The sequence below is a fragment of the Juglans microcarpa x Juglans regia genome, chromosome 5D (genome assembly GCF_004785595.1).
Source record: "Juglans microcarpa x Juglans regia isolate MS1-56 chromosome 5D, Jm3101_v1.0, whole genome shotgun sequence".
Classification (NCBI taxonomy): Eukaryota; Viridiplantae; Streptophyta; class Magnoliopsida; order Fagales; family Juglandaceae; genus Juglans; species Juglans microcarpa x Juglans regia.
This window is the reverse complement of record NC_054602.1, coordinates 15177580-15203316: the sequence shown is the minus strand read 5'-3', so window position 1 is coordinate 15203316 and position 25737 is coordinate 15177580. Positions and strand designations below refer to the sequence as shown.

Below are 25737 nucleotides of genomic sequence, written 5' to 3'. Positions count from 1 at the left end.
AGAAAAAATCTCTTCATCTTTTGAGGTTCTTATGGATTTTCCTTTTTATCCCTATTTTCTTTTTTCCCTTTCATGTAGAATCTTTATGTTCCAAAGTACTAAGCTCCAAAAGACCCCTTTTTTTAATTTTTCAATTACTATCAAGTTATTGTTGATTGCTTTAGGAACTCGCAAGAGATCATGAACACATTGCATATATGGTTTGAACGCTGTTTCCCATAAACTTCTCACGAAGTGTTCTGCAACTCGCAAAAATAAACCCTTCAAATCACTATTTGAACTTCTTTTCACAACACCTCCATGAACTCTTGCTTGTAATTTGTAAGGTTGATTCTGTAAAATTTTGTAGAGCAAATATGAACGAAAATTTAGCAATACGGTGACACTCTCGTAAGGGTATATGTCCAGCGTCATTCCAAGGGGGATACTGTTAGATGATCATACCCCTTTGAATTACAGATTCCCACGACATCTTCCATGCTTCATTGGCAACGCCACTTGATCAAGTTCTTCACAGTTCAAATAATGAAAATGGATAGAGCTGTTAATGAGTATCAGTTGACATATTTAGTGTCAAAACGTAGTCCAATTAAATTGTATAAAGTTTGAGTAAAGTTCGAATCAAGCAAATCTTAAATGACACTTTCCATCATCAACAACGCATCATAATAGAATAAAAGTAAAATGATAGTTTGTAAGATTTTCCATATGCATGGGGAGAGAATTACTTCGTCAACACAAAGTCCTACAAAAGTGATTTTAGGCAATAATATGTCAATCAATTATCTCCTAAACTGAATTTTTAATAAACCTTTTACTAAACCAAGATTTCGTAAAAAGATTACCTTACCAAGTCTTTATAAAAAAAATAAAAATAAATTACAATAGTTCAATTCTCTATTCCTGTGAGAAAAAGTCTGAGAGCTAATTTTTTTCTTAATTTAAGCTGTATTTAGATGTTAAGCTGAGTTAAGTTCTCTATGAATAGTAGTGAGTTGAGATAATAAAAAATGAGTTATGTGAGGTTCACCTAAGATAAATTTAGATATGCTTGAATGTTAAAATGAGTATAAATGTATTTATAGGAAGTTGAAAAATATTATGAGTTTCACGTATAAATAGATATTAAGTTGAAAAAAATTGTAAATCATACGTGTAAAGAGGTTTTGATTTGAAATGAATTTAGTGATTTGAGAGTTAGGTCTATGTATATTAGAAGAGGTCTAAATCTAAATCGAACTCAGTTGAACTGAGTGCAGTCAAGAAACCAAACGAGCCCTGGCGGAAAGAGTACATCATCTGTGATCACATATTTTTTGCAGGACTGTTATACCCACTGTAAACTTGAGCAAAATATAACCAAAAAATATATATTCGAAAATAATTAGTTTTCCAGAGGTTTTCTTTCCTTATTCCGACAATGAATAAATATAGGGCCATGTCTCGTAATTATGGTCATTCACATTTCATCAAAATAGCTGACAACCAGAAATACAAAGATCCGGTGGATATTCGATCGAACTACACAAAGTCCTCAACCTGATTCGTTTAAGAAACATTGTTACCCTAGGGAGGGCAGCTTTGTAGCCAAGGGATTTGGTAGCGAGCAAAGTCCATCATGGTCACGTTTTGTGAATGCCAATAGTCCACAATTGGAGCATCATCTCATACCGGAAACCTGCTTAGCTTCAATATCCTGAAGCCTAAGAGTTACAGCTCTTTTGTGGGCTTCAAGTCCCTCAACTTCCGCCATTGCTGCCACATATGGCCCAAGCTTTATCAGACCTTCCTCAGTCAAAGATTGTACCGTCATGTACTTCAGGAACGAGTCCAAAGACACGCCGCCATACATCCTTGCATACCCATATGTTGGAAGAACATGGTTCGTCCCGCTTGCATAATCTCCCACGCTCTCTGGCGTCCACTGCCCTACAAATACAGAGCCTGCAGAAGGAATCAAGCACAAAATAATTCTTTTGAGACTTGAGAAGATAATATGAAGACAGTTCTGACAAGACAATCCGACAGTCTCCACCGCAATTGGGTCTTCCAGATATCATTCTGTTCCAGAAGGATCTTTGACAGTCCTTTTGCTATAATAATTGGGATATTCTACAAGAAAATTGTATTCAACCACTGCAATGAATTGAACAAGCAGGGGCAGAAGAAACTCAAAAGGTCTGTGGTTCCCACTGATACATTTAGTGGCATCAAATGTAGGGTCTATAGACTGGTGTGAAGCTAAAATCTCAGGCTACCAAGTACTAGGGCAATGTCTCAGTTCTAAGAGCAGCCATTTTATGCAATAAAGGCAAAAGGATGGGATCATATCCAAATACCCATCCAAGAACTTTCCTTAAGTAACCCCTATGGATTGGCTCAAGTGGTAAGAGCCCTGGGCTTGGCGGTATGATCTCTCTAGATCTAAGGTTCAAACCCTTGGGTGCAAACAATTTATAGGGGCCATTGGACAGGGAGAATTTTCCCTTGAATTACTCTAGGTGAACTTGTGGAAAACTCCTTGCCGAGAGCCTGTGCACCTAAGTTGGGACTTTGTTCCCAGACACCCAATGCCAATAAGAAAAAAAAACATCCCTTAAGTGGACTGACATTGCTCAGGGAAAAAAAGTGTGGACTAATACTGCATAACCCTTAGTAGTTTCAAAGGTACTTCAACATCCATAAAGAATAAAAAGTTGAGTGCAGATAATTATGATGCCAAAATTACAACAGTTCACCTGCGTTCTCAATGAAACTCTCCCACTTTTCTGCATCCTTCACGTTAATAATCAGATGCTCAGGCGCATACATGTTTGAGAAAGAGACTGCCTGAAAAGACCAAAAAAAGAAAAAAAAGTTATTACAAACAGCACATATAAGCAAAAACATTTTCAAGTATACACGCATGTGCTTTTGTGCACATACCGATGATTATATGAGAGCAATAATTGCAAAGGATCTACATATTTCATATCATCAAGTTTCCTTTTCTTTTCTTTTTTCCTAAGCCACTTGAGAAGGAAATATTTTATTTTTGTTATAAGTACTTGAGAAGGAAATATTCTACTAATGGTGCAAAACAAGGGGAGTACAATAGATTGTCAGCATTAAAAACGTCTACAGATAATTGGTGATTGTTATATGTCCACATAAGGCTTTGTGAGTCGCCATCTAGCCAAGTTATGTGCTGCACAATTTGCACTTTGTGCCTTTGTGGCTCATTGCACTCCTTGCTTTGGATAGCTTGGCCTACCCTGAAAGAATCTCCCTAAAAAATGCCTCTTGTCAACTCAAGAATGTTGGCTTCATGCAAAGCTAGTAGGGCTGCCAGGGCTTCACCACCCCCCCCCCCCCCCCAACCCCCCACCCCGGGGCCTTCCAGCCTTCCATTTTCACATGTATAGATATCTAAGAGTATATATGATCTAAGGTGACGGAGACAATCAAGATTTACAACTGGGCCACACAAAGGAAAGCAATGATGAGATTGCAGGTTGCAGCTCTGGGAGTCTTTCTCGAACATACATTTTATGTATTTAAAAAAAAACGACGAAGTCAGACCTGTCAAAGCGACAAAAACCAAACTAATACACACATCAAACACATTTATTAACAGGACTCTCCAACTCTTGGAAACTTTAAAGATAGAACATTTCATGCATGGAAATGCTAGGCACAACTGTAAAAATACCCCAAAGATGCACATAAAATGGGTTGATAGAGGCTTAGAAACATCTAGTCATGATAATAGGACTCACCTCAACCATATCACGAGCCAACACTGTGTAACTGTGGCTCAATGCTTTCAAAGCAATCTCTCCCCTTGGAAGACTTTGGCACTGCTGCTTAATCTCCTTCTCTATAGCTTCTAAATCCACACCATCCCCAGTGATGATAAGAACAACCTGACTATCAGGACCATGCTCAGCCTGAAATTGCAAGTCACTTAAGGCATCACAGTTAGGTACAAGCATTCAATAAACTAAAGGAGAACTAGTTTGTTATCCATGTGTGGTAAGTTAACTCTCAAAAAGTTCGCTCTTAGAATGTATTTAGGTGTTCTTTTGTAAACTTTCTGTGTACTTGGTACATGCCTATTTCATTCACATCAATAAAGTTTATCTCTTACTTATCAAAAAAAAAAGTTCAACTCTCAAAAAGAAGAAAGCATGAAGTTAAAAGAGAATCCACCATCCACACCTATAAGGAACATAAAAAGGCAACAACATAGAGTGTTTGGAAATTTAAGTTATATGGGAAGAGAAGAGAAGAGAAGAGAAGTTATAGGTAAGAAGTGATCCAACAGGACTTTAGATTGTTTTTGCTGCTTGTTTGAATGTACAGGAAAGTAAGATGTTAGTTAGTTTGGTTAGGCAAACAGAAAACTTGATGTGATTGAACTTAGCTTCTAACAAAAGTTAGACTACCAACAATATAGTACTTCATAAAGCAGGATGATTTTCAGTTCTAACAAAAGTTAGACTAGTAATAACGTAGTACTTCATTAAACAGGATGATTTGATGATTTTTCAGTCTTCAAGCAATTGATTTTTTCAGTCACAAAGTTTAATTATTTGAGAAACAAAAACAAAGCAGCAGCATCAATCTTTTCGTTATGGAAATGCTCCATCAGAAAAAGAAAAGAAGCATTTTGATGCAAGTATGCACCTGGGAAAGCAAATCTGAAGCTATGTGAACAGGATTGGCATGTCTATCAGCAATGACCAAAACTTCAGAAGGGCCTGCAGGCATGTCAATTGAGATCATGGCTTCACTGTTCTGAAATGGAAATTAGAAAGAGGAAAAAAACATTCAGAAACAAGTGAATATATAGCAGGGAAATTCACTTATACTTAGTTATAATAATAACAGAAAATAGCAGCCATGAGAACAAGTTCTAGATCAACAAAAAGCAAGCCTACTTGGAGAATCATTTTCGCAGCAGTGACATATTGATTTCCGGGGCCAAAAATCTTCTCAACCTGCAAATTACGAGAAAAAAGGAAAAAAATGTAAGAAAAATTAAAAATTCAAATTCAAAATCATAGAAGGATATAAAACATTTTTGAAGTTTTTGTGAGTACTTTTCTATAGATCAACTAATTTTCTTGAGGGCCATGTCACAACACCACAAGTGATGCCAGAATTTAGTCCTAGAGATATCATCCACCTCAAGTCTAATATGACTAGAAAAGACACCACCTAATTAACATGTGATTTGTCATTTTTGCCCTTCTATCTTAATGCTTAAATATGTGTTTAAATTAGAAGGGCAAAATTGACAAATCACATGTTGGTTAGGTGGAGGTGTGTAGTGTAAGGCTTCCTTGTAACATTTCTCTTTTTCCATATCCTCATCATATGTGGATCATGTACCTCTTCACTGCAACTTTCCACAAAGCATTCTTCTCATGCTGGTAATGCCAAAGTCACTTCCCTAGGATGGCATGAATGGGAAAAAAAAAAAAAACAAATTTCAAAGACTCCTAAACCTCCCTTAGAATTAGGAGAGCACACCTTGGCAAGTCTACTAAGTGGAATTTGAATTCTTCAACTAGCCTGCTTCATAAGAAGTCTTGCTGTAACTTCTCTATTCTATTAGCCACGCTACGCTAGTAGGGAAGGAAAATAGAAGCAAGAAATATTTGATAAAGGTGATCCGGATCCTACTCCTTCAGAAAAATACATCCTTTTCCAACCAGCCAATCAGAGCTCAATCTTCTCAATCACACCAGGCCAAGGTATTTCATAGGGTATTTCATAGGTAAAGAGGATACCTTGCACCCCATAATTCTAGCAGACTATCCACACTAGAAACATTAAGTTGGAAAGGTCATTTGACAGTAGACATAACATGGATTGTTAAGTTAGAGACAACCAACTTGTCAATGGAGAGAGTGTAACATCCTTTTTTCAGACTTAACTGCCTAAGGCACTTTTTCAAGTACTTTATTTGCTTGGATGGAGGATTCTACCTCTCATTTCTTTTTGCAGTCTCCTTAAATTTTATATTCCTTTTCCCCCACTTAGGGGGATTTTCTCTTGAATACTTCTTGTTTTCCTGGATGCAAAACATCATATTTTTAATCAATTTCAATGTGGACCTCATCACTTCATGACCTAATGGGATGTGTTGATACGTCAAAATCTATCCATAGACACTTCTTCTGCATAGGATCCTCATAGTATTTCGCAAACATCAGCTTGATAAGCATAAAACACAAATAGCTTACAAGACAAGCTTAATGCACAAACTGACATTTACACCTAAAAGAAGAAAACAAAAATCCCTCCTGTTCCATCAGTTTATTCAAAATGAACCACATGTCAGAATAATAAGCTATCTATAAATACTAGTTCAAATATCAAAAAGTATAGGATAAGAGTAGCTAAGGGACAACCAGAAGACAACCTTACTGGAGGAGCTTCAGGACTTGGAGGAACAAACGTTGAGGGGAAATTCCTCAGAAGAGGCGTTCTTGAGGAAGAGTGTAGTGGTGACTGAATTGGAGAGGGTTTTGTTGATGAAGGAAACATAGTGGCACCAAAAATCCAAGGCTCTTTGGCTAAAAGGAGATAAATGTACAAAATTTTTCCATAGAGTGGCCAATTCTCATAGGCGCAACAACACTATTGAGACTCTTAAGATAGGTAATCAAGTTCTCTCTTCCCCCCCTGATTTAGAGAACCATATTGTGAACTATTATGAGAACCTGCTCACAAAGACGACCAGTTGGAGGCTGAAGCTCAATGGTTAGCCTTTTGAGTCCATTGATAGGTAGAGTGCGAGCTGTTTGGAAAGACCTTTGGAAGAAGAGGAGGTGCATAAGGTCATTAGTAGCATGGCCAAAGACAAAGCACCAGGGTCGGATGGTTTTTCGATGGGGTTTTTCCAACATTGTTGAGAGACTGTGAAAAGTGATGTAATGCGGGTCTTTATTGAATTCCATGCTTTCCAAAAGTTTGAGAAGTGCTTTAATGCGACATTCATAGCCCTAGTTCCAAAGAAATAGGGAGTGTTGGAAGTTGATGATTTCCAACCCATTAGCCTTGTGAGTAGGGTTTACAAAATTATTTCAAAGGTTTTGGCTAATTGGTTTAAGTGTGGCAATGGAGCAAATCATTTCGAAGCCTCAAAATGCCTTCGTTCAGGAGAGGCAAATACTTGATTCAGTTCTTATTGCCAATGAGTGCTTAGATCAGAGGCTGAAGGAGGGAAATCAGGCATACTATGCAAGCTTGATATGGAGAAAGCTTATGATCATGTGAATTGGGATTTTCTCCTTTACTTACTTAGGAGGTGTGGTTTCGGACACAAGTGGATTTCATGGATTTGATATTGCATAACTACTGTGCGTTTCTCAGTGTTAGTTAATGGTACTCCAACGGGTTTCTTTAATAGTTCTCGTAGCTTGCGGCAAAGGGACCCGCTGTCTCCATTTCTTTTCATTATTGTTATGGAGGTACTTGGCAGGATGGTGAAGGCAGTTGTAGATGGTGGCTTTATAGCCGGTTTTTCGGTGGGCAATGGTACTTATGGTCCTATCATGATCTCACATCTTTTATTTGCAGATGATACACTTCTCTTTTGTGAAGCGGAGGTGGATCAAATTCAAGCTATACAAGCACTTTTGTTGTGCTTTGAGGCCGTGACGGGACTCAAGGTAAACTTGGGCAAATCTAAGATGGTGGCGGTGGGTGTGGTGCCTCATATTAGTCTAGTAGCAGATATGTTGGGGTGTGAAGTGTCTTCTTTGCCTATGAAATATTTGGGCCTTCCTTTGGGGCCACTTTCAAAGCTAGAGGTATCTTGGAAGGGGTTATTGAGAGAGTGGAGAAACGGTTGGCTGGCTGAAAACGGTTGTATCTATCGAAGGGAGGGCGACTTACACTAATCACCAGCACTTTATCTAACCTCCCAACCTATTTCCTATCTCTCTTCCCGTTGCCTGCGGGGGTGGCGCATCGGCTCGAGAAGTTATTCCGGGCTTTCTTGTGGGGTGGTCTGGGGGAGGAAACTAAATTCCATCTTGTTAATTGGAATAAAGTATGCGCTCCAGTTTCGAGTGGACGATTGGGTGTGAGCAATCTGAGGACTTTCAATAAAGCGCTATTGGAGAAATGGGTATGGAGGTACCATGTGGAAGGGGAGTCTTTGTGGAAGGAAGTCGTATATTCTAGACATGGTGGTGCTTTGAAAATAATATTCGATTTGTGGTTGGACAGGGTACTCGCATCAGGTTTTGGCATGATGTCTGGTGTGGAGAGCATTCTCTGGAGAGGGCTTTCCCAGCTCTCTATAACATTGCAGCTAATAGGGAGGCTTCGGTGGCGGATCTACTTGTGTTTGCCCAAGGCTCTTACCATGATTGGGAATTGTCTACCACTTTAGAATTTTTTAGTTTGATATACTCATCAGAAAGACTACCGGCTCAGGCTGATAGGTTACAATGGAGGTGCAGGGGCAGCAAGAAGTTCTCAGTCAAGACATATTATAAAATTCTGGCATCACAAGGTAATGTACATTTCCCATGGAAAAGCATATGGAGGTCTCGCATACCTTCCAAAGTGGCTTTTTTTGTGTGGACGGCGGCACTTGGAAAAATTCTAACCATGGATAATTTAAGAAAGAGGGGCCTCATCGTGATGTATTGGTGTTGTTTGTGCAAAAAACATGGAGAATCAGTGGACCATCTATTATTGCATTGCGAGGTGACGAGAGGGCTGTGGAACGGGATATTTAGTAGAGTGGATGTCGCGTGGGTTATGCCGGCAAAGGTGGCTGACCTGCTTGCTTGTTGGAAGGGTCTACAAGGTTGTTCTCAGGTAGCAGCAACTTGGAAGATGATCCCGTTGTGCATTATGTGATGCATTTGGATGGAAAGGAATGCATAGTGTTTTGAAGATAGGGAACGCACAATGGCGGAGCTTCATAATTTTTTCATACACACTTTACTCCTATGGTTTTCAGCCATTGTTCTTAATGGAAATAGTGTACATGAGTTCTTGTCTCTAATTTAGCGTTTTGAGAATGTATTTAGGTGTCTTCTATTGTATACTCCCTGTGTACATGGGCTATGCCTATTCTCATTCATATTAATGAAACTTAGGCGTCGTTTGGATCATCAACCTATCTCAACTCATCATTATAACTTTTTCAAATTCCAATACAAAATATAATAAACAATTCAACTTTTTCAAATCCCAAAATAATAATAATATTAAAAAAATAATATTCTAACAATATTTTATCATCTCAACTCAACTCAACTCAACTCAACTCAATTCACTTCAACATCCAAACACAACCTTACTTTTACTGATCAAAAAAAAAAAGGAGTAGCTAAGGGATAAGTTCACAGGAAAATAGTACCTTAGGGCAAGATTCCGTCCCCCAAGCCATGGCAGATATTGCCTTTAAAGAGACAAATGTTAGACTTATTAAACATTAGAATTTAAAACACATAAATGCAGAAACATAAACCTACACAAGAACACAATACTCTCAACCACATAGGGGCATATTTTTAGGTCCTTTCAAACCTGAGCTCCTCCAGCTTTAAGGATATGAGTCACACCAGCCTTCTTGGCACAATATAGTACCTCCTATAAAGAAAATTATCAGAATTAGTATCTCCTCCAAAGAAATTATCATCAACAGTGAACAAATACCTTGCATATGCTACCATCCTGACCAGGGGGAGTTGCAAGAACAACAGTTTTACACCCTGCAATCTGTGCTGGCTGGATTAAAAAAATGAAGTATATGTCAACTTAGGGCTGGTTTGGTTACACAAAACCAAACTATCTTATCTCATTTCATATAATCATTACAATTTTCCCGAACTTCCACACAAAATATAATAAACAATTCAACTTTTTCAAATCCCAAAACAAAAATAATATTAAAAAATTATATTATAACAATATTTTATTCAACTTTTAACAAAACATCTTATCTCATCTCATCTGAACTGCGTAACCAAATGAGGCCTTAATCTAATTGTCATGATAATCACAATCATAAATTTATACGTTGAGAAACCATAAAAATAAAAACAATAGATGTGATCAACTTACAACAGAAAGCATCAGAGCAGTTGAAGGTAAAACTGCAGTCCCCCAGGAACATACAGACCTACAGATGAGATGCTTCTGGCCACTCGTTTGCATTTGACACCCTGAAAATTCAGAACACTAAAGAATCACATCACTAGAAAGATGTGACTGTGATAACCAAGAAGTAATATTGACTGACTTTCATGTTCTCAATACTTCTCTCGGTAGATTTCTGAGCAACATGAAATGCATATATATTGTCATATGCCACATCAAATGCTTCTTTGACAACTGGATCAAGCTGCAGTTACACAGACTACAAGTGTCAAAAAGAAAAAAACAACAAAACCTCCATTTGGCCAAAAAATGTGAACTACATACCACTGGATCTGGGAGCTCGTAGACTTTTTCCACAATCTTTTCCTGTTCAACTTTGTCGAACTTTACAGTATAGCTTCAGAAGCAATATAGACATCATATTGCCTCGTAACTAAAGGGGCTTCACGGTGAAGTAAAGCCTTGGGAGATATACAGAAAACATGGTGTAAAATAAAAAAACATAAAAATAACAAAAAGGAGAGAAAGAGCACCAACTCTTTAACTGCAGAATCGCCTCTTTTGCGAACATCATCAACAATGGGCTGGACCTGATAGTATGCATATATGATCAATCCATCAAGTAGCTCATATTGAACCCAAAACCAAAAATAAATTTTCAGGTTATTGAAGAACTTTAATTCAGTGCTAAAGGAAAACCCAAAAGCCTACCGTGCTGAAAATGGAAGAGAAATCTATACGAGGACGAGCCTTCAGGCTTTCAACCTCAGTCCGAGAAAGTTCTGATAATCTGTATGACTTCATAGAGCACTTAATCCCTTTATGAAAAAATCCTGACGCAACATATGAACAGAAGCAATCGAGGAAAATTGAAATTATTAAGACACATTGCCCACCATCTATAAAGAGAAGGCAATAAATTAAAAAAAAAAATGAAGCCTAACTCACAACGAAACCCAGAACTCCAGGAAGGAAAATGCATGTTCACTTTAAAAGATTCCACCATTACCAAATCCCCAAATTCATGAAGTAAAAAATCTAAACAGTTTTTGGTAGTTTATAGACATGCATACAACCCCACTGAACGAAGGTCAATAAGGGATTTCAAGCATTTTTTTTTTCAGGACTGCATTGCACCCATAAACTAATTACATATTTTAGAAATTAAAAAAAATAAGCAAAATGATAATTTTATACCTGCCGGAACACGATAAAACCGGCTTGGAATTGTTTTCCGAGCACAGATTGAGCAGGGTTTAAGCAATGAGATGTCCCGTTTAGAGCAGAGAAGCTGGCTGTCCATCACCACCTTCAATCAATCAAATATGCAACACTATGACAGTATGACACTGAAGTATTACACGCAAAAAAAAAAAAAAAAAGTCAATTATAAGGATTACCGAAGAAAGAGCTAGTAAACTTGAGCTCTTAGAGAACCGGACCAATTATATAGAGCCAAAAACATTTGGGGATTTCTGTATGAGCTTGGTTTTGGTTACCTGGTGGCTCTTAGCCTCTTAGGTCAGAGAGGTGAAAATGGTTTCCTGCCTCGGTGCCTACCCTCTACAGAGCAGCGAAAATGGTGCCCTTCTTTCTGTCTTTTTTATTTTATTTTATTTTATTAATTATAAAATCACTACACGAATTTTTACATTTTTTATATGGATTTTATTCATCATCTCATATCATATATTATATATACTTTAAACTTTTTTATTTTTTTAATTTTATTCCTGTTGAATTATTTTATTTATCATTTATACATTTATAAACAAGACAAAAAAATAAAAGAAAAAGAGATGTGTATGAAATACTGTAGAATTATTCTTTTTATATACAAAAAAGTTATTTACAACCGGTTCGGGAACCGGCGCGTAACCGAGGCCTACGTGGCACGGTTTCGAAACATCGTCTCAATTTAAAATGAAGATGCGCAAATACAGCTTATTTGCCTCATTTCTTTCGGAGCAAAAATTTCATTTCCTCCCGCTTCAATCCATTGTTCCCATCGTCTTCACCCAACCAGGAAGACGATCGAACGAAGCTCACCTCCTGGTCTGAAAGCTGCGAACCACGAACCACCATGAACCACGAAACAGGGGAGCCCTGTCGTCTTCACGGAACCACTTGGTCTTCTGGGGCGAAGCACGAACCAAGGAGCCCTCTCGTCTTCTCGTCTTCATCGAAACACGGAGGTCTTCTACAGCGAACCACAAATGGCGAAGCCCTCTCGTCTTCACCGAACCACGGAGGTGAGCTGGTTCGAACCACGGAACCCTGTCAAATGTGAAGCCCTAGCCCGAAAACTCGAACCCGAACCTTAACCCTAACCCTAACCCTAACCCTAACATCAAAAATTTTCCCTAATTCAAAATCGGACCGAGTTTGAAAATCAGGTTAGTTCTCTGATTATTATATTTTCTTATATATTGTTGAGCTCCGATTAATAACTTGGCTTTGAATCCTTGCATGGAATCATAAGAAAATTGTAAATGTTAGTGGACTGAATTTCTATTTGATGAGCAATGGATTCTGAGGAATGTGTATCGAAATTGTAGAATTCACAGAAAAATCAATTTATATTGTCAAACTTTGTATTTGTCAAACAATTAGAATTATTTGAAAAATCATTGATTTGTCCCTTGAGTTAAGATTAATGATATATACAAAGTGTTGCGATTATGCTTATGGCTGATATTTTATTTGTTTTGGCTGTAAAGCATATTGGCTAATAATCATACTTGATTACAATAGCAGTACTTATTTAATTACTCTTGATTTTATTTATTACTAGAAAAAACTTGAGGAAATCATTGAATGCCATCTGCAATATCCAAGTACTGAGGTGTGACCTTTTTTTTTTTTTTTAATCAAATTTTCTTTCCACTGATGCTGAGATCTCTAATTCTTTTCTCCATTATAGTTTATTAGTTTACATTGACCAATATCTCCAATTATCCAAGAAAAAATTCTCATTAGTTTTATATATATAATAGTCTGTCCAAGTTTCTGAAGGGGATCTATGAGCTTGCTTGTTTCATATCCATTCTAAGAGCAATGACAAATATGTGAATAAACCCTTCCTCTTTCTTCTCCATGCATTGATAATTACTTCTTCTTCCAAATATGTTTTTTACATGACAGAGTGCAATGTTAGAAATCTGTTCAAGTTTTATATTGAACTGATTTTCTGATATTATCGTTAATCATGCTTAACAATAATATCAATGTGCCTATTTTAGAAATATGCTAGAGATCATGCATTTTGTTGGCTTAAATGGGTAATAGCACGAAAAATTTAACAAACTCATTAATAAAGTATTGATTAGTGGGCTTTCTATTAATACTGAAAGTTAATAATGTGAGGGTGGGAATATATGAAGCTTTACACAGCAGTTGCCATTGCTTATCTCAGCAGCTTGATTTGGATAGTATTGATTCATTGTGGTTAGTATCAACAATTATAAAATCACTTCAATTTATCTCTTATTAATTCAAGGATAACAATAGTATGTGATGTTTTTGACATTAATTATGCAAATTTTAGCCAACCTTCTCATTTGGCCAAGCTAATTAGGATGCTTTAAGGAGATATTGTAATATTTACAGATTATTATTTAGAGATCTTGTATTTATTTATAGGAGATCTTGTATTTATTTATTTCATTAACAGATTATTATTCAATCATAGAACTCTCGTTCAAATTATATTATACTTATTTCTGTACTATATATAGAAATCATATTATTTAGAGATAAAGTTTGCCATGGGGTACCCTTGGGGCCATGGGGTTGGCCATGCGGCGCCCCACCAACAATTTTTTTTTTTTATGTTAACTGCCTTAAGAACCTACTACAATGTCCTAGTGCTGACCAATTTGGATCCCAAGGTCTTGGCGCATTGAGAAAAATGTTTTTCTCCTCTAATTCATTATCTTTTTTTATTTTCTGGTTTTTGAAAAGAAAAATCTTGTTTCTTCCTCCTACATTTCTATAATCTCTAATAACACCTATCTCATATCAACTAATATAATTAGTTGGATTAAATATGAAATGAAAAACATTACGCACAAATATCGTAGTATACATTTCTTTGCAAAATCAGAGTGTTTGGGTCACTTTATTATATTAGAGTGTCTTACTTATTGGTTGAGAACCTTTATTTTCTTTCTTCTTTTTCCTTGACTTAGCTTACCAATTTTAAATATGCATGGTTTGACTTAGGGGTGTAACCGGTCCGGTCCGGTCCGGTTTTGAACAAAATCTAAGACCGAACCGGTATGTACCGATTTTGTATTTTCTAAAACCGATTACGCACCGGTTACCCTCCTAAACCGGTACTTTCGATTTTACCGGTTTCCGGTCCGGTCCGGTCCGATTTTCCGATTTTTTAAAAATGTAAATTTCATAGTTTGTCATAAAAAATTTGTTTATAAAATAAAAAAACTGATTTAAAAAAATCTGGTTATTACAAAAAAATCTGTTTTAACTTTAAATAAAAAAATCTACTTTACTAAAAATTACTTCAATAAAAAATCTGTTTTACTACAAAAAATCTGTTTTACTATAAAAAATCTGTTTTACTAAAAAATCCGACTCACTCCAAAAAATTGCTTTACTAAATGAAGTATGGAGAAGCCATAGGAAACTAGCGTTTCAAATGAAGTAGACTTAGTCATCCAGTTGTATTCTATTTTTGAAATTCCTCTTATCTGTTTGTTATGTTTCCTACTACTAGTATACTTGTATTTCTCTATTAATAAGAAAATCCACAACTCTACAAAGTGTGGAAAATATTTCCTCAACAGTTATAAACACGGTAACGTTAGTATATTGTCTTTTGTATTACTTTTTATGTGCTTTGATTTGAAACTGTCTGCCACAAGAAAGCTGAAAGAACTGAACAAAATAAATTATCCTCAACTTTTACATCCATTCTGTGAGATACGATTAAAATAAATTATCCTCAACTGAATCCTAATATTACAAAATTCAATCACAAAAACCCTAATATCACAAAACTGAAAACCCAATCACATATTCACAAAAATCTCAATATCACAAAACCTAATCACAAAAATCTTAATATCACAAAATCCAATCACATAAATCTTAATATGTAATTTAAAAAAAAAAAAAAAAACTTACCCAGGGGCAGATTCGGCAGAGAGACGGCAAGACTCCGAGAGAGTTGAGAGAAGACTACAGACTAGAGAGAGTGAGACACTGGACTCGGGAGAGACGAGACTGAGAGAAGAGAGAGTATTTGAGACTGAGAGCGGGAGAGATTAAGATTTGAGCTGAAAACGGTGCTGACGTGCTGCGTGTGCGTGAGAGATAGAGGCTGGAGGCTGGAGGCTTGGAGCACTGGAGCGGCGATCTGCGATTTTAGTTTCTAACTTTTTAGGGTTGAAGACTTGAAGTGTAATGACTACACACTAATGAGTCATTAGTCAATGACTAATGAGTAATGATTCAATGAAGGGTCGGCTGAAGCTTGCGTGACTATGTGTTTTATTCTTAAATGATATTATGAATTTAATATAACTATATATAAATATTTGTAATAAATTTAATATTAGTATAGTTATATATATATAAATATTTGTAAGTATAGTTATATATATAAATATTTGTAACTATATATAAATATTTGTAATATACATTTAGCCTACTAGTATAGTTATATATTAGTATTAGTTATAGTGATTTAGTATAACTATATTAGTATAACTATAATTATAGTCTATATTAAACTATTAATATTAGTTAAATAGTTATAAACTTATATATTAGTATAGCTATATAATATATTAGACTATATAATAGATTAATAGTATTAATATTAGTCTATTAGTATAGTTATATTATATATATTAGTATTAGTTATAGTAATTTAGTATAACTATATTAGTATAATTATAATTATAGTCTATATTAAACTATTAGTATTAGACTATTAGTTAAATAGTTATAGACTTGTATATAGTATAGCTATATAATATATTAGACTATATAATAGTATTAATATTAGCCTATTAGTATAGTTATATATTAGTATTGGTTGGTTATAAACTATATATTAGTATTAGTTATAAACTTTTAGTGATTTAGTATAGCTATATTAGTATAAGTATAACTATAGTCTATAGTGATTTAGTATAACTATATTAGTATAAGTATAACTATAGTCTATAGTGATTTAGTATCACTATAGTCTATAGTGATTTAGTATAACTATATTAGTATAAATATAACTATAGTCTATATTAAACTATTATTATTAGACTATTAATTAAATAGTTATAGACTTATATATTAGTAAAGCTAAATAATATATTAGACTATATAATAGTATTAATATTAGACTATTAGTATAGTTATAAGTTATATATTAGTATTAGTTATAAACTATATATTTAATATTAGTATTAGTTATAAACTTTTAGTAAAATCTTTTAGTATTAATTATAAGTATAACTATAGTCTATATAGTCTATATTAGACTATTAGTATTATTTATAAACTTATATATTAGTATTAACATTTAATGTAATAATTTATAAATTATAATATGAAATTATTTCATATATGAATATATATAATTATATATATTATATATAAAAATTTCACATATAAATTTATAATTTTATATATTAATATATATATATATATAATATATTGTATAAAACTTAATAACTTATATATAAAAATATTTTTTTTTGTATATTTTTTTATGAACCGGTCCGGTCCGGTTCCAAAAATCTTAAAACCGGAACCGGATCGGAACCGACCGGTTTTAGGATTTTTGGAACCTGTCCCGGACCGGACCGGTTCAAAACTGGTAAAACCGGTTCGGTCCGGTCCGAACCGGTTTTCCGGTTTAAAATTACACCCCTAGTTTGACTAATCCAAGGGATCCATGGCTTGGTTTTTCAGAATCACACATGGCATCATCTCAATCATCAGATTTAGTTAATGATGATGTCATAGAATCACCAACTTGTTGGTGTGGTTTGAAAATACCAATAAAGACGTCCTACACTAAGAAAAATCCTGGAAGGAGATTCTTTACCTGCCCAAAATATAATACCGTAAATAAACTTTATAGTTGTTAGATTTGCATATCGATTTGTTGGTGGCGGGGTGTACATGGATCCATGTTAATTGGGAGTTTTTACTGTGTGCAGGGAGATGCAATGTGTGAATTCTTTGTATGGGCGGATATATTTAAGTTGATAGAGGAGAACATTTTATCAAGAGAGAATAAGGCTCGGAAGACGTTGGATGATGTATTAAAGCGCGAGTATGCCGTTCGCAAAAGGGAAGATAAAGTGAGAGAGATGGCGAAGAAGTTGAAAAAGGAAAAGCGAAAGTTATTGTGTTTGTATTGGATTGTCGCCTTTGTAATATTGTTAGCTTGGTTCGGATAATTTTTATGTAAAAAGTCCTTTTGTGCAATTTTATCCTGTTTCGCTTTCACTTTATTGTGAAAAATCAGACTTCGCTTGGGAACTTGTTTTGTAAATCATTCCTGAAACTTGTGTAAAAATGGGACGTTGCTTTTATGTTTTGTAATAAACTAGTGTACTGCTTTTATTGCTTAATTGGGAATGTTGGTGGAGATATTGGAACACATACTGGTTTTATGACTTGAATGCATGAGAATACCTATGACTGCCCAGTACATACTCAACAGCGGTTTTTATTATCACTTGACTGCTTTATAAAAAGGTTGATAGTATTTTAATGCACATTTTAGTGTGGCTTCAAGATGACAATTTGCAATTTTATATTTGTTAGTGCGGCTTCAGGATGACATTTTAATGCACATTTACAATTTGTTTTTTCACAAACTCTTGACTATCTTTTCACTCTTACCAGCTACTACATTTATACCAGCTATGATCTAATAGATATATATATATATATGAAAAAAGCTATTTAGTCCAACCTGCACCCAATCTGCACGAGAACTATACTGCGCATTACTTAGTCCAAAAACGGGAGGCTCAAATAATCATCTGGACACAATCACACAAGCTGCACCTAATAATAGCATGAAGCCAAGTTTACAAAAATATTGCGCATTAGTCCAAAAACGGGAGGCTCAATTAACGGAGGACACAATCTGCACCTAATAATAGCATGAAGCCGAAAATGACAAAAATAGCTCCTGTTACATCCTCAATGCCCAGAAGCAAAATACACAATAAATTGAGCAGATTACACAATCACATTAAATGCCCCGTGCATACAGCACAACTCATGAACCCACCAAAACATTGAACTAAAATCAATCCAACTCTGGAATAGCAACCAGCTTATACATATGTATGGTTTCCGATATACACTAAATCAATCTAGCTCATCAAGTACTCAAAACTGCTTCCATTCTACAGGCCTAGACTTCTGTCAATAGAAATGAATAAAATCAATGTCAAAGACCAAACAAACTACTAATAAATATTGGTACAGTATATGCCATCAATAAAATCAATATAGGCAACTTGGTTCAAATTTTCTTCTTCTTTTTTCCATTCAGGTTTTAGTATGTAAGCATTAATGAGTCTTGGGCACATGAAGAAGATAGAAATATTAATTGCATTAAGAATAAGTGTTGGGCAATTAAGCATGAACATAAAATCAATGGCAAGTATCTGCTACTTGCACATGAACAAACCCATCATTCTTGGCAAGTGTCCGCTTGTTGGCAAGTGAAAAAAAACAACAAACAACTCCATACGCTAATATGTTGGTGTGTTCTAGTCAAAGGTGAATGACAAAATGACTAAAAAAAACCATAACAGAACCCGAAAATGACAAAATGAAAGAAAGAATATATCAATGATCAAAAGTCTCATTACCAAAGACATTTCATATTCAAACTACCTAGATGCTTCTAAACCGACATAGATTGACATAAAGGAAAAATAATAATCAAGAATAATAGTCAAATATACATACCCACAATAATCATATAATTGTTGTGGTTGTGATTCATCAAACCGAAATTGCATCTGTAAAAAATATTAACTCAATTTAATGTGCTATCGACTAATATCATTACAATATAGTTATAGTTTGGATCCACTTACGCTTTCTTGACTTTGAAGTACTGTTTCTCGAGGCTGGGTTTGACTAAACTCAACAGCTGGTATGCTTTCTGCATTAACCTCCTGATAAATACTTGTAAAAAAGTTAGCAATAAATCAGTACATAACCATTATAAATATATACTTACTATATTACCTGCAGGTGTCCAACATTGGAGACGTCCAAATCGGAAGAGCCAAATAGCTTCCTGCAAGTGTCTGCTACTGGATTCTCTTCCCCATCTCGCTAATAAAATAGTAACCAATGAGGTTCTTGACAGTATTTGTATGAAAATTTAGCAATAAACAATATAATATAACAAATCTGCACATGTTTGCGTTTTCCCTTCCCCTGCGCTTTCTTCGTCTTCTCCTTAACTTTTCGCAGTTCTCTCTCCATCCTGGATACTCTCCTCAGAGATGGGGGTCTGCCTTTTCCTCGCACAACAAGTGGACTGAGTACTTTTGTTGAACTACCATATGTCGATGTGTCCTTTGTCGCGGCATCAACATTTCCACACTTCTCAGTCATCGATAGAGGTTCTTGGTTCGCTTCATACTCTGCAATCATCGCATGTAACTTAGTCGTTGCATCCTCAGTATGCTTTTTCGAACTCGCCGCACAAGTAATCATCTTATAACAGATATTCAACAGACTTGAATATCTATTAGCATCTTCTCGTTGATCACCTGCGTCATATCTACTGTTGATCAACGTGTATCTTCTTTTGATATCTTTCCTCCATCGATCCAGCACGTACCTATCTGGTATTGTCTTAATCCCGTTACATTTGAAGATGGCGATGATGTGCCTGCATACTATCCCCCTCATTTCAAATAAACCACAAGAACACTTGGCGACTGCATCGTCATCACTAAAATCCACTGAATGTGTAACCAGCTTAGTGAAATCTTCGAGATGAACTTCATCCTCTACCAGATAGGTATTCACTGTACCGTCCTCTTTAAGTAAAACTGGGTCCAAGTCAATAATGCCGGTAAGTTGTATTTGAACTTCCCTGAATTTAGCATTTGTGTACAGCTGTTGATATCTCTTTTCAATTGGAGATCTCGAGATGCAGGGAATTGTGACGTTAAATGACTGGAAGTCCGCACAATTTTCGTTCTCAATCTTCTTTTTCAAGGCATTATCATACTGATCGACAAACTCTTTTAAATTTGTCTTAGCATGAACATAACCATCAAAGAAGGCATTCATGCTCTCGCTCCTCTGTGTTGTACTCATTCCAGCCCAAAATACATTTTTCAAGAAGGCCGGTATCCAATGCTCACGCTCAGTGTATAAACTCTACGACCAGACATTATCATGCAAGCTGTACATACTAATCATCTCATCCCAACATTTTTCAAACTCTTCGGGCGTTTGTGTATCATACACACATTTCATCAGTGTAGTTTTCATTCTACCTTTATAAGAACCATAACAGCCAAGCTTTTCAGGGACTTTCTTAAGGATATGCCACATGCAAAATCTATGTCGGCTTTCTGGGAAAACAATTGCAATTGCATTCTTCATGGCTCTGTCTTGGTCAGTGATAATAGCCTTCGGTGCTATACCATCCATACACTGCAACCAAGTTTGGAATAACCAAACGAAGGTCTCAGAATCCTCAGAGCAAATCAATCCAGCTCCCAACAAAATTGACTGTCCATGATGGTTTACACCAACAAATGGCGCAAAGGGCATCCCATATCGGTTCGTCAAGTAGGTGGTGTCGAAGGTTACGACATCCCCGAAATATTGGTAGGCTGCTCTACTATGGGGGTCTGTCCAAAAAATATTTTTTAACCTCCCTTCATCATCCAAATCTATTAGTGCAAAGAACCCCGAATTTTTGTACTGCATTCGTAGAAAGTAGCCTCGAAGCGCTCCAGCACCACCTGCGCCCAATCGTAGATGTCGTGCCTTGTCGATGTAGTTACGACAATCCTTTTCCAAAAACGGGAGGTTCTCAAAACCACCTGCGCCAACAACAAGAGACCCAAAACTCTTATTCATTCGGATGCCGGCCAAATCATTTGTATCTAGGACCCTTTTAACAGATTCACTCACTTCTCGATTACATCAAAAGAAGCGAGATTTCTTTGGACTGAGGCTGTGGTTGTGGAGATTGTGAACTGTAGTCAGCCAAAACTTTCCGTCAGCAACTTTTAAGGCATTAATTTTTACCTTACATTCCGTCTTTCCTGTCGGACGTGGGTTGGCGACATTTATAGTCCTATTCCGGGCCTTCCCTCCACAGGCACAGGCAAGAGTGACATATCTCACAGTCTCATCCTCTCCCCTCTCACTCCTTTTTTTCATCACCCCAAACCCGCATTTTTTGCCATATTCCTTATAATAACTCATTAAATCTTCTAATGAATTAAATTACATCCCCGAAACGGGCTCATCATCACCATCCATTTCCACTTTCTGAGATGTTTCGGCACTACCACACTCGATTTCTTGTGCATCTCGTCTATCAAGATGAATTTCTTCAACTCTAGAAGATGTAGCTGCCGATTGAGTTTCCCCAACTAAGGGTCTAGTATCCTCCGTACCCAGAAATCTGCTTGTAACGGAGGTATTGCTGAGAGACAACTGGCTTTCCAAGCCATGTTGAAATGGGTAACTAGCATTCTGTTAAAAAGAAAAAAATGCAATTAAACTCTTCAAAATAACCAACTGCAATTCAACTATTCAAAAAAAACCAACCAAATTAACATATAAGGGAGAACATGACAAAACCACCTGTATATTGCTTGGATATTGGTTGACAGCGGGAAATGGGAGAAAACCTGGTGACCACACAGGCACTGCTCCATAGAAATCGTGCATTGGGATGTTTGGAGAAATTGATGGTATATCCTGAAATGTTATTAGAACAAATATTGATATGATATCCATAAAAAAAATCAACATAAATCAGATCTATTGATATATTAAATTAAATTACATACCGCGGATGAGGGTCGATAGTAACCGTGCATTGGGATGTTTGGAGAAGTTGATGGTATGTCCTGAAATGTTATTGGATAAATTATTAATGTGTTTAGAAAATAAAAATCAACTAATCTTGAATCTAATGTTATTGATATATTGCACCATATAATAACATACCACAGATGGGGGATTTGAGGTAGATGGTCTTATGGTAGATGAATGTTCTTTTCCTTTTTCCATGCTGAGAGGTAGACAAATGCATATTGTCAATAGCAATATTGTATAACTCTAATCACAATGGATCTCATTTCAAATAAATGAGATTCCTATTTATTTCATTTATGAGCATGTGGCAATGGAAATATGGTTGCCAAATGGGGGCCAAATGCACTTACTTGTGACTTCACCTTTTGTATAAGTTCTGTTTTTTTCTTCTCCAACTGCCTGCCGTAGCTATTGAGTTTCACTATCTTTTCCTTCAAATCTTGTATTTCTGAATCTTTCTCTCTGCAAGCAACTACTTTATCTCGTACCAAGCACCTTGGAAAGGAAGGGATAGAAAAGGCTTAGCTATAATAAGGAGTTTTATTGTTAAAAAAAAAAAAAAAAAACCAATCTTAAACTCTAACTAAGAAATTGAAAACATTTGACTCTAACTAAAGAGTTGCACCTAGAGGAGGATGCTAAATTTAGAGGTATAGCTAAACCTTAAGGATTTTTATTGTTAAAAAAAACGGATTTTTATTGTTAAAAAAAACCAACCTTAAACTCTAACTAAGAAATGTTTAACTTTTGACTCCAACTAAAGAGTTACTACCTAGAGGAGGATGCTGAAAACAGAGTTCTTAGTTCAAGAAGCTAGTTGTTATGAAGCCATTGGCCTCTTTTTGTTATTGTAAAGTTGTGAATCTATATGTGATTCTCAAGGAACACTTATGATCTCTGTGACCACAATCCGGATTCAGGGAGTTCTTCTAGGAGTGATTCGGATGCCGATAATGCACAGTCTTGAGGCCATCTAATTAAAAGGGCTTTCCAAGAGTAGACTCAAGTGGAGAGCTGGATCAAAATGCCTTTCTTCTTTGAATACCTTTCCCATTTGGGGATGTTGGGTTGTGCAGTAAAGGTGTACCTCGTGCTATAATTAATTGCCTCCAGTAAATTTCCTTCTTATTTTTGTGTTATGTGCTGAATTTATGAAATCTCTTTTGGCACAGGGGATGTTAAACTCGGAAATGTGTGATTTGTGGAATTTTTTTTAATTGTTTCAAGCATTTGGAGGAATTGTTGGAATGGGCATTTTGGCTATGGAGTGACGGAAATGTAAAAAGGAGCCCTTGAGTAGGGTGAAAAAAAAGTAGGTCAAATGGTACAGAACTGTAAGTGTAAACAGATTAGGGATTAGTAGATGTAGTAGAGTGAAAGATTTAGAGTGATTGAGAGATACCATTGTACACATTACCCCCGCATTAATACATATGATTTTCTTGGAGAATTTTGTGGTTCAATTTATCCATCTTGGTGGGTGTGATTCTCTTAAGCACATCACAAGAGTCATTTCAGTGCATATAGGGGATAAATATGAATTTAATTAGTACCAATATTTAACTACATAAACCTACGTGCTTCACATTAGAATTATGATGAATTTTAATCATTTAGCTTATGGCCACCTGATTTGATTCCATGTTCAATTACTACTTATTCTAAATTTCTAATCTAAAGGGAAATAGTGAATTGATACACTAGTTTCTGAACTCAAATAGAAGTTTAGAGCTTTCTTTCTGTTAAAAGTTGTCTTAAAAAAGGCTAAAGTCATAACAGAGTAGTAAAACCAAACCAAGTAAACATCAATCTGTACCTTCCATTTCCATGATCCTGTGAAAGCAACATAATTTGGGATACTAACATCACCAAGGTATAATGAATCATTAGCACTTCCAGAACTTATATAGTGAACAATTGCTTTAATATCAAACGTGTCAAGAAGGATTTGCACAGTTATACAAGTGAACAATTCTTTAGATTCTTCTCTAATTTGTTCATACAAGAAGCTTGTTGGGTTATCTCTACAATTTTCACATTCCCATTTGCTCTTGCTTCAGTGTTTGTTGCTAATATTTCTTTCACGCATTTTATCAAACAGGTAAAATGCAACAGCTCGGGTACAAGCTCCACCATCACAACAAGCAAGTATACAAGGGGTTCGAAATCAGGTTGGATGAGATTTGGACCCGATATTCAGTCCAAATCGCAGCAAAATCGTGGCCAAATCCAAAATGAAATGCGAAGTATAGGAACCGGAGGAGAGAAGAAATCCACAAAAATGAAGCTCACCTCCTCACTCAGTGACCAGTGTGCTTTCGGACCCGTAAAGAAGGCGACGGCGGCGACCACAGACCAAGATACAATCAGAGTAAACATTTCGGGGGTTCTTCGAAAGATTGTTTTTATTTTCCCTCCATTTCTCCCGAATATTTCACTCGTTTTGAGTTTGAGTTTTTTTTTTTTTAATTATTTAATTATCGGCTGACGTGTCAGCTGGTTTCGCACCGGTTCCGCGCCGGCGGTTGCAAGCAGAAGAACTGTTTTATATAAGGGACTGTTGGAGCCAAGAGGTGTTTCCGAGAGTCTCTACGGAGAGGTGAAAAATGGTTTTTTTTTTTTTAAATATTTCTTAAATCACTTTAAACATTTAAAAAAATTATAAATTTATTTAAAAGTATTTTCTTAATAATTAAATAAATAAAAAATCGATAGCTTTTATCATGATGCATCCTCTGCATTATTTTCCTTTTCAAAAATGTTACTTACTGACAGTTGGGTGTTGATTGGATTTTAATAATTTTTTTTATTTAGTAATTAAAGAAGTATTTTTTTAATATATTGTAAATTTTTTTTAAATATTTAAGGGAATAAAAATAAAATAAAAAATTATTTCGGCCCGTCTCGTGCTACACCCTCGTGTAGTTCTGCTCATCCGTTTTATATATCAAGCTTAACTTTTCAATTTTGATAAATTTGATACTTAAATTTTTTTTTTCTTAAAAAAAAAAATCCTTTTTTTCTATTATATGTTCTCTACTATTGAGAAATAAAGCCCACGACGAGACCCGCAACTTTCATAAAAATTCATAAAACTTTATCTCATTTTCTTTCTCCGCATCCTTTGTCCCGATTGTACTTTGAGGTTTCGTTTCATGAATAATGCTATTATTTTTTTTTTTCATTGATCGTTTATATATTTAATTTTTTTAAAAGAAATAATTTTTTTATTAATGGTTAAGGGATGAACTATTAGTATATTAGTTTTTTTTTTTAAAAGAATGTTTAAAACATGTTTAAAAAAATGTTTGAAATAAAAAGCAAAACAAAAAAAAAATACAATTTGCCCTAGGGGCACACCCAGTAGGCAAATTAAAAGAACATAGTAGCATTACCCTTCGTTTTATACCTGAAATATCTATATATTTTTATAAATGATATTTGCAATTTTAGAAGGTTAAATTCAAGTATATTATTTATATAAAAAAAAAAAGGATAAATCTGAAACTTAAATAGAAATTATTTGTTTTAATA

The 25737-nt window shown here is 35.4% G+C and overlaps 3 protein-coding genes and 1 long non-coding RNA gene across 7 annotated transcripts; 1 reads left to right on the top strand and 3 right to left on the bottom strand.

The window, feature by feature from the left end:
• Positions 1 to 1439: 1439 nt before the first annotated feature.
• LOC121264549 (histidinol dehydrogenase, chloroplastic) lies at positions 1440 to 11596 on the bottom strand. Its single transcript, XM_041167789.1, is given in 16 exon segments — positions 1440 to 1944; positions 2739 to 2829; positions 3759 to 3929; positions 4669 to 4779; positions 4923 to 4982; positions 9374 to 9415; positions 9544 to 9606; positions 9673 to 9744; positions 10081 to 10118; positions 10121 to 10181; positions 10259 to 10360; positions 10441 to 10513; positions 10654 to 10706; positions 10828 to 10949; positions 11314 to 11425; positions 11537 to 11596. Coding segments are annotated over 16 exon segments (1500 nt in total). The 5' UTR covers positions 11582 to 11596; the 3' UTR covers positions 1440 to 1660.
• A 6684-nt stretch (positions 11597 to 18280) lies between these two features.
• LOC121264551 (protein FAR1-RELATED SEQUENCE 9-like) lies at positions 18281 to 20565 on the bottom strand. Of its 3 annotated transcripts, none has more exons than XM_041167791.1 (5): positions 19543 to 20564; positions 19369 to 19458; positions 19215 to 19295; positions 19078 to 19136; positions 18281 to 18534 (listed from the first exon to the last, which is right to left on the bottom strand). In XM_041167791.1, exons 1-5 carry the CDS (start codon positions 20455 to 20457, stop codon positions 18513 to 18515), a joined length of 1167 nt encoding a protein of 388 aa, XP_041023725.1. In that variant the 5' UTR covers positions 20458 to 20564; the 3' UTR covers positions 18281 to 18512. The 3 variants fall into 3 exon arrangements, with proteins under 3 accessions (XP_041023725.1, XP_041023726.1, XP_041023727.1); XM_041167792.1 differs by having other exon boundaries at positions 19215 to 19292; XM_041167793.1 differs by lacking the exon at positions 18281 to 18534 and adding an exon at positions 18546 to 18907 and having other exon boundaries at positions 19084 to 19136; positions 19543 to 20565.
• A 512-nt stretch (positions 20566 to 21077) lies between these two features.
• Positions 21078 to 24716, bottom strand: LOC121264553. Of its 2 annotated transcripts, none has more exons than XM_041167795.1 (6): positions 24496 to 24716; positions 22554 to 22698; positions 22336 to 22399; positions 22176 to 22235; positions 21967 to 22083; positions 21078 to 21855 (listed from the first exon to the last, which is right to left on the bottom strand). In XM_041167795.1, exons 3-6 carry the CDS (start codon positions 22396 to 22398, stop codon positions 21604 to 21606), a joined length of 492 nt encoding a protein of 163 aa, XP_041023729.1. In that variant the 5' UTR covers position 22399; positions 22554 to 22698; positions 24496 to 24716; the 3' UTR covers positions 21078 to 21603. The 2 variants fall into 2 exon arrangements, with proteins under 2 accessions (XP_041023729.1, XP_041023730.1); XM_041167796.1 differs by having other exon boundaries at positions 22566 to 22698.
• On the top strand, positions 23115 to 23666 carry LOC121264555. Its single transcript, XR_005940521.1, has 2 exons — positions 23115 to 23284; positions 23376 to 23666. It is a non-coding gene; the product is annotated as an uncharacterized LOC121264555 (long non-coding RNA).
• Positions 24717 to 25737: the final 1021 nt, after the last annotated feature.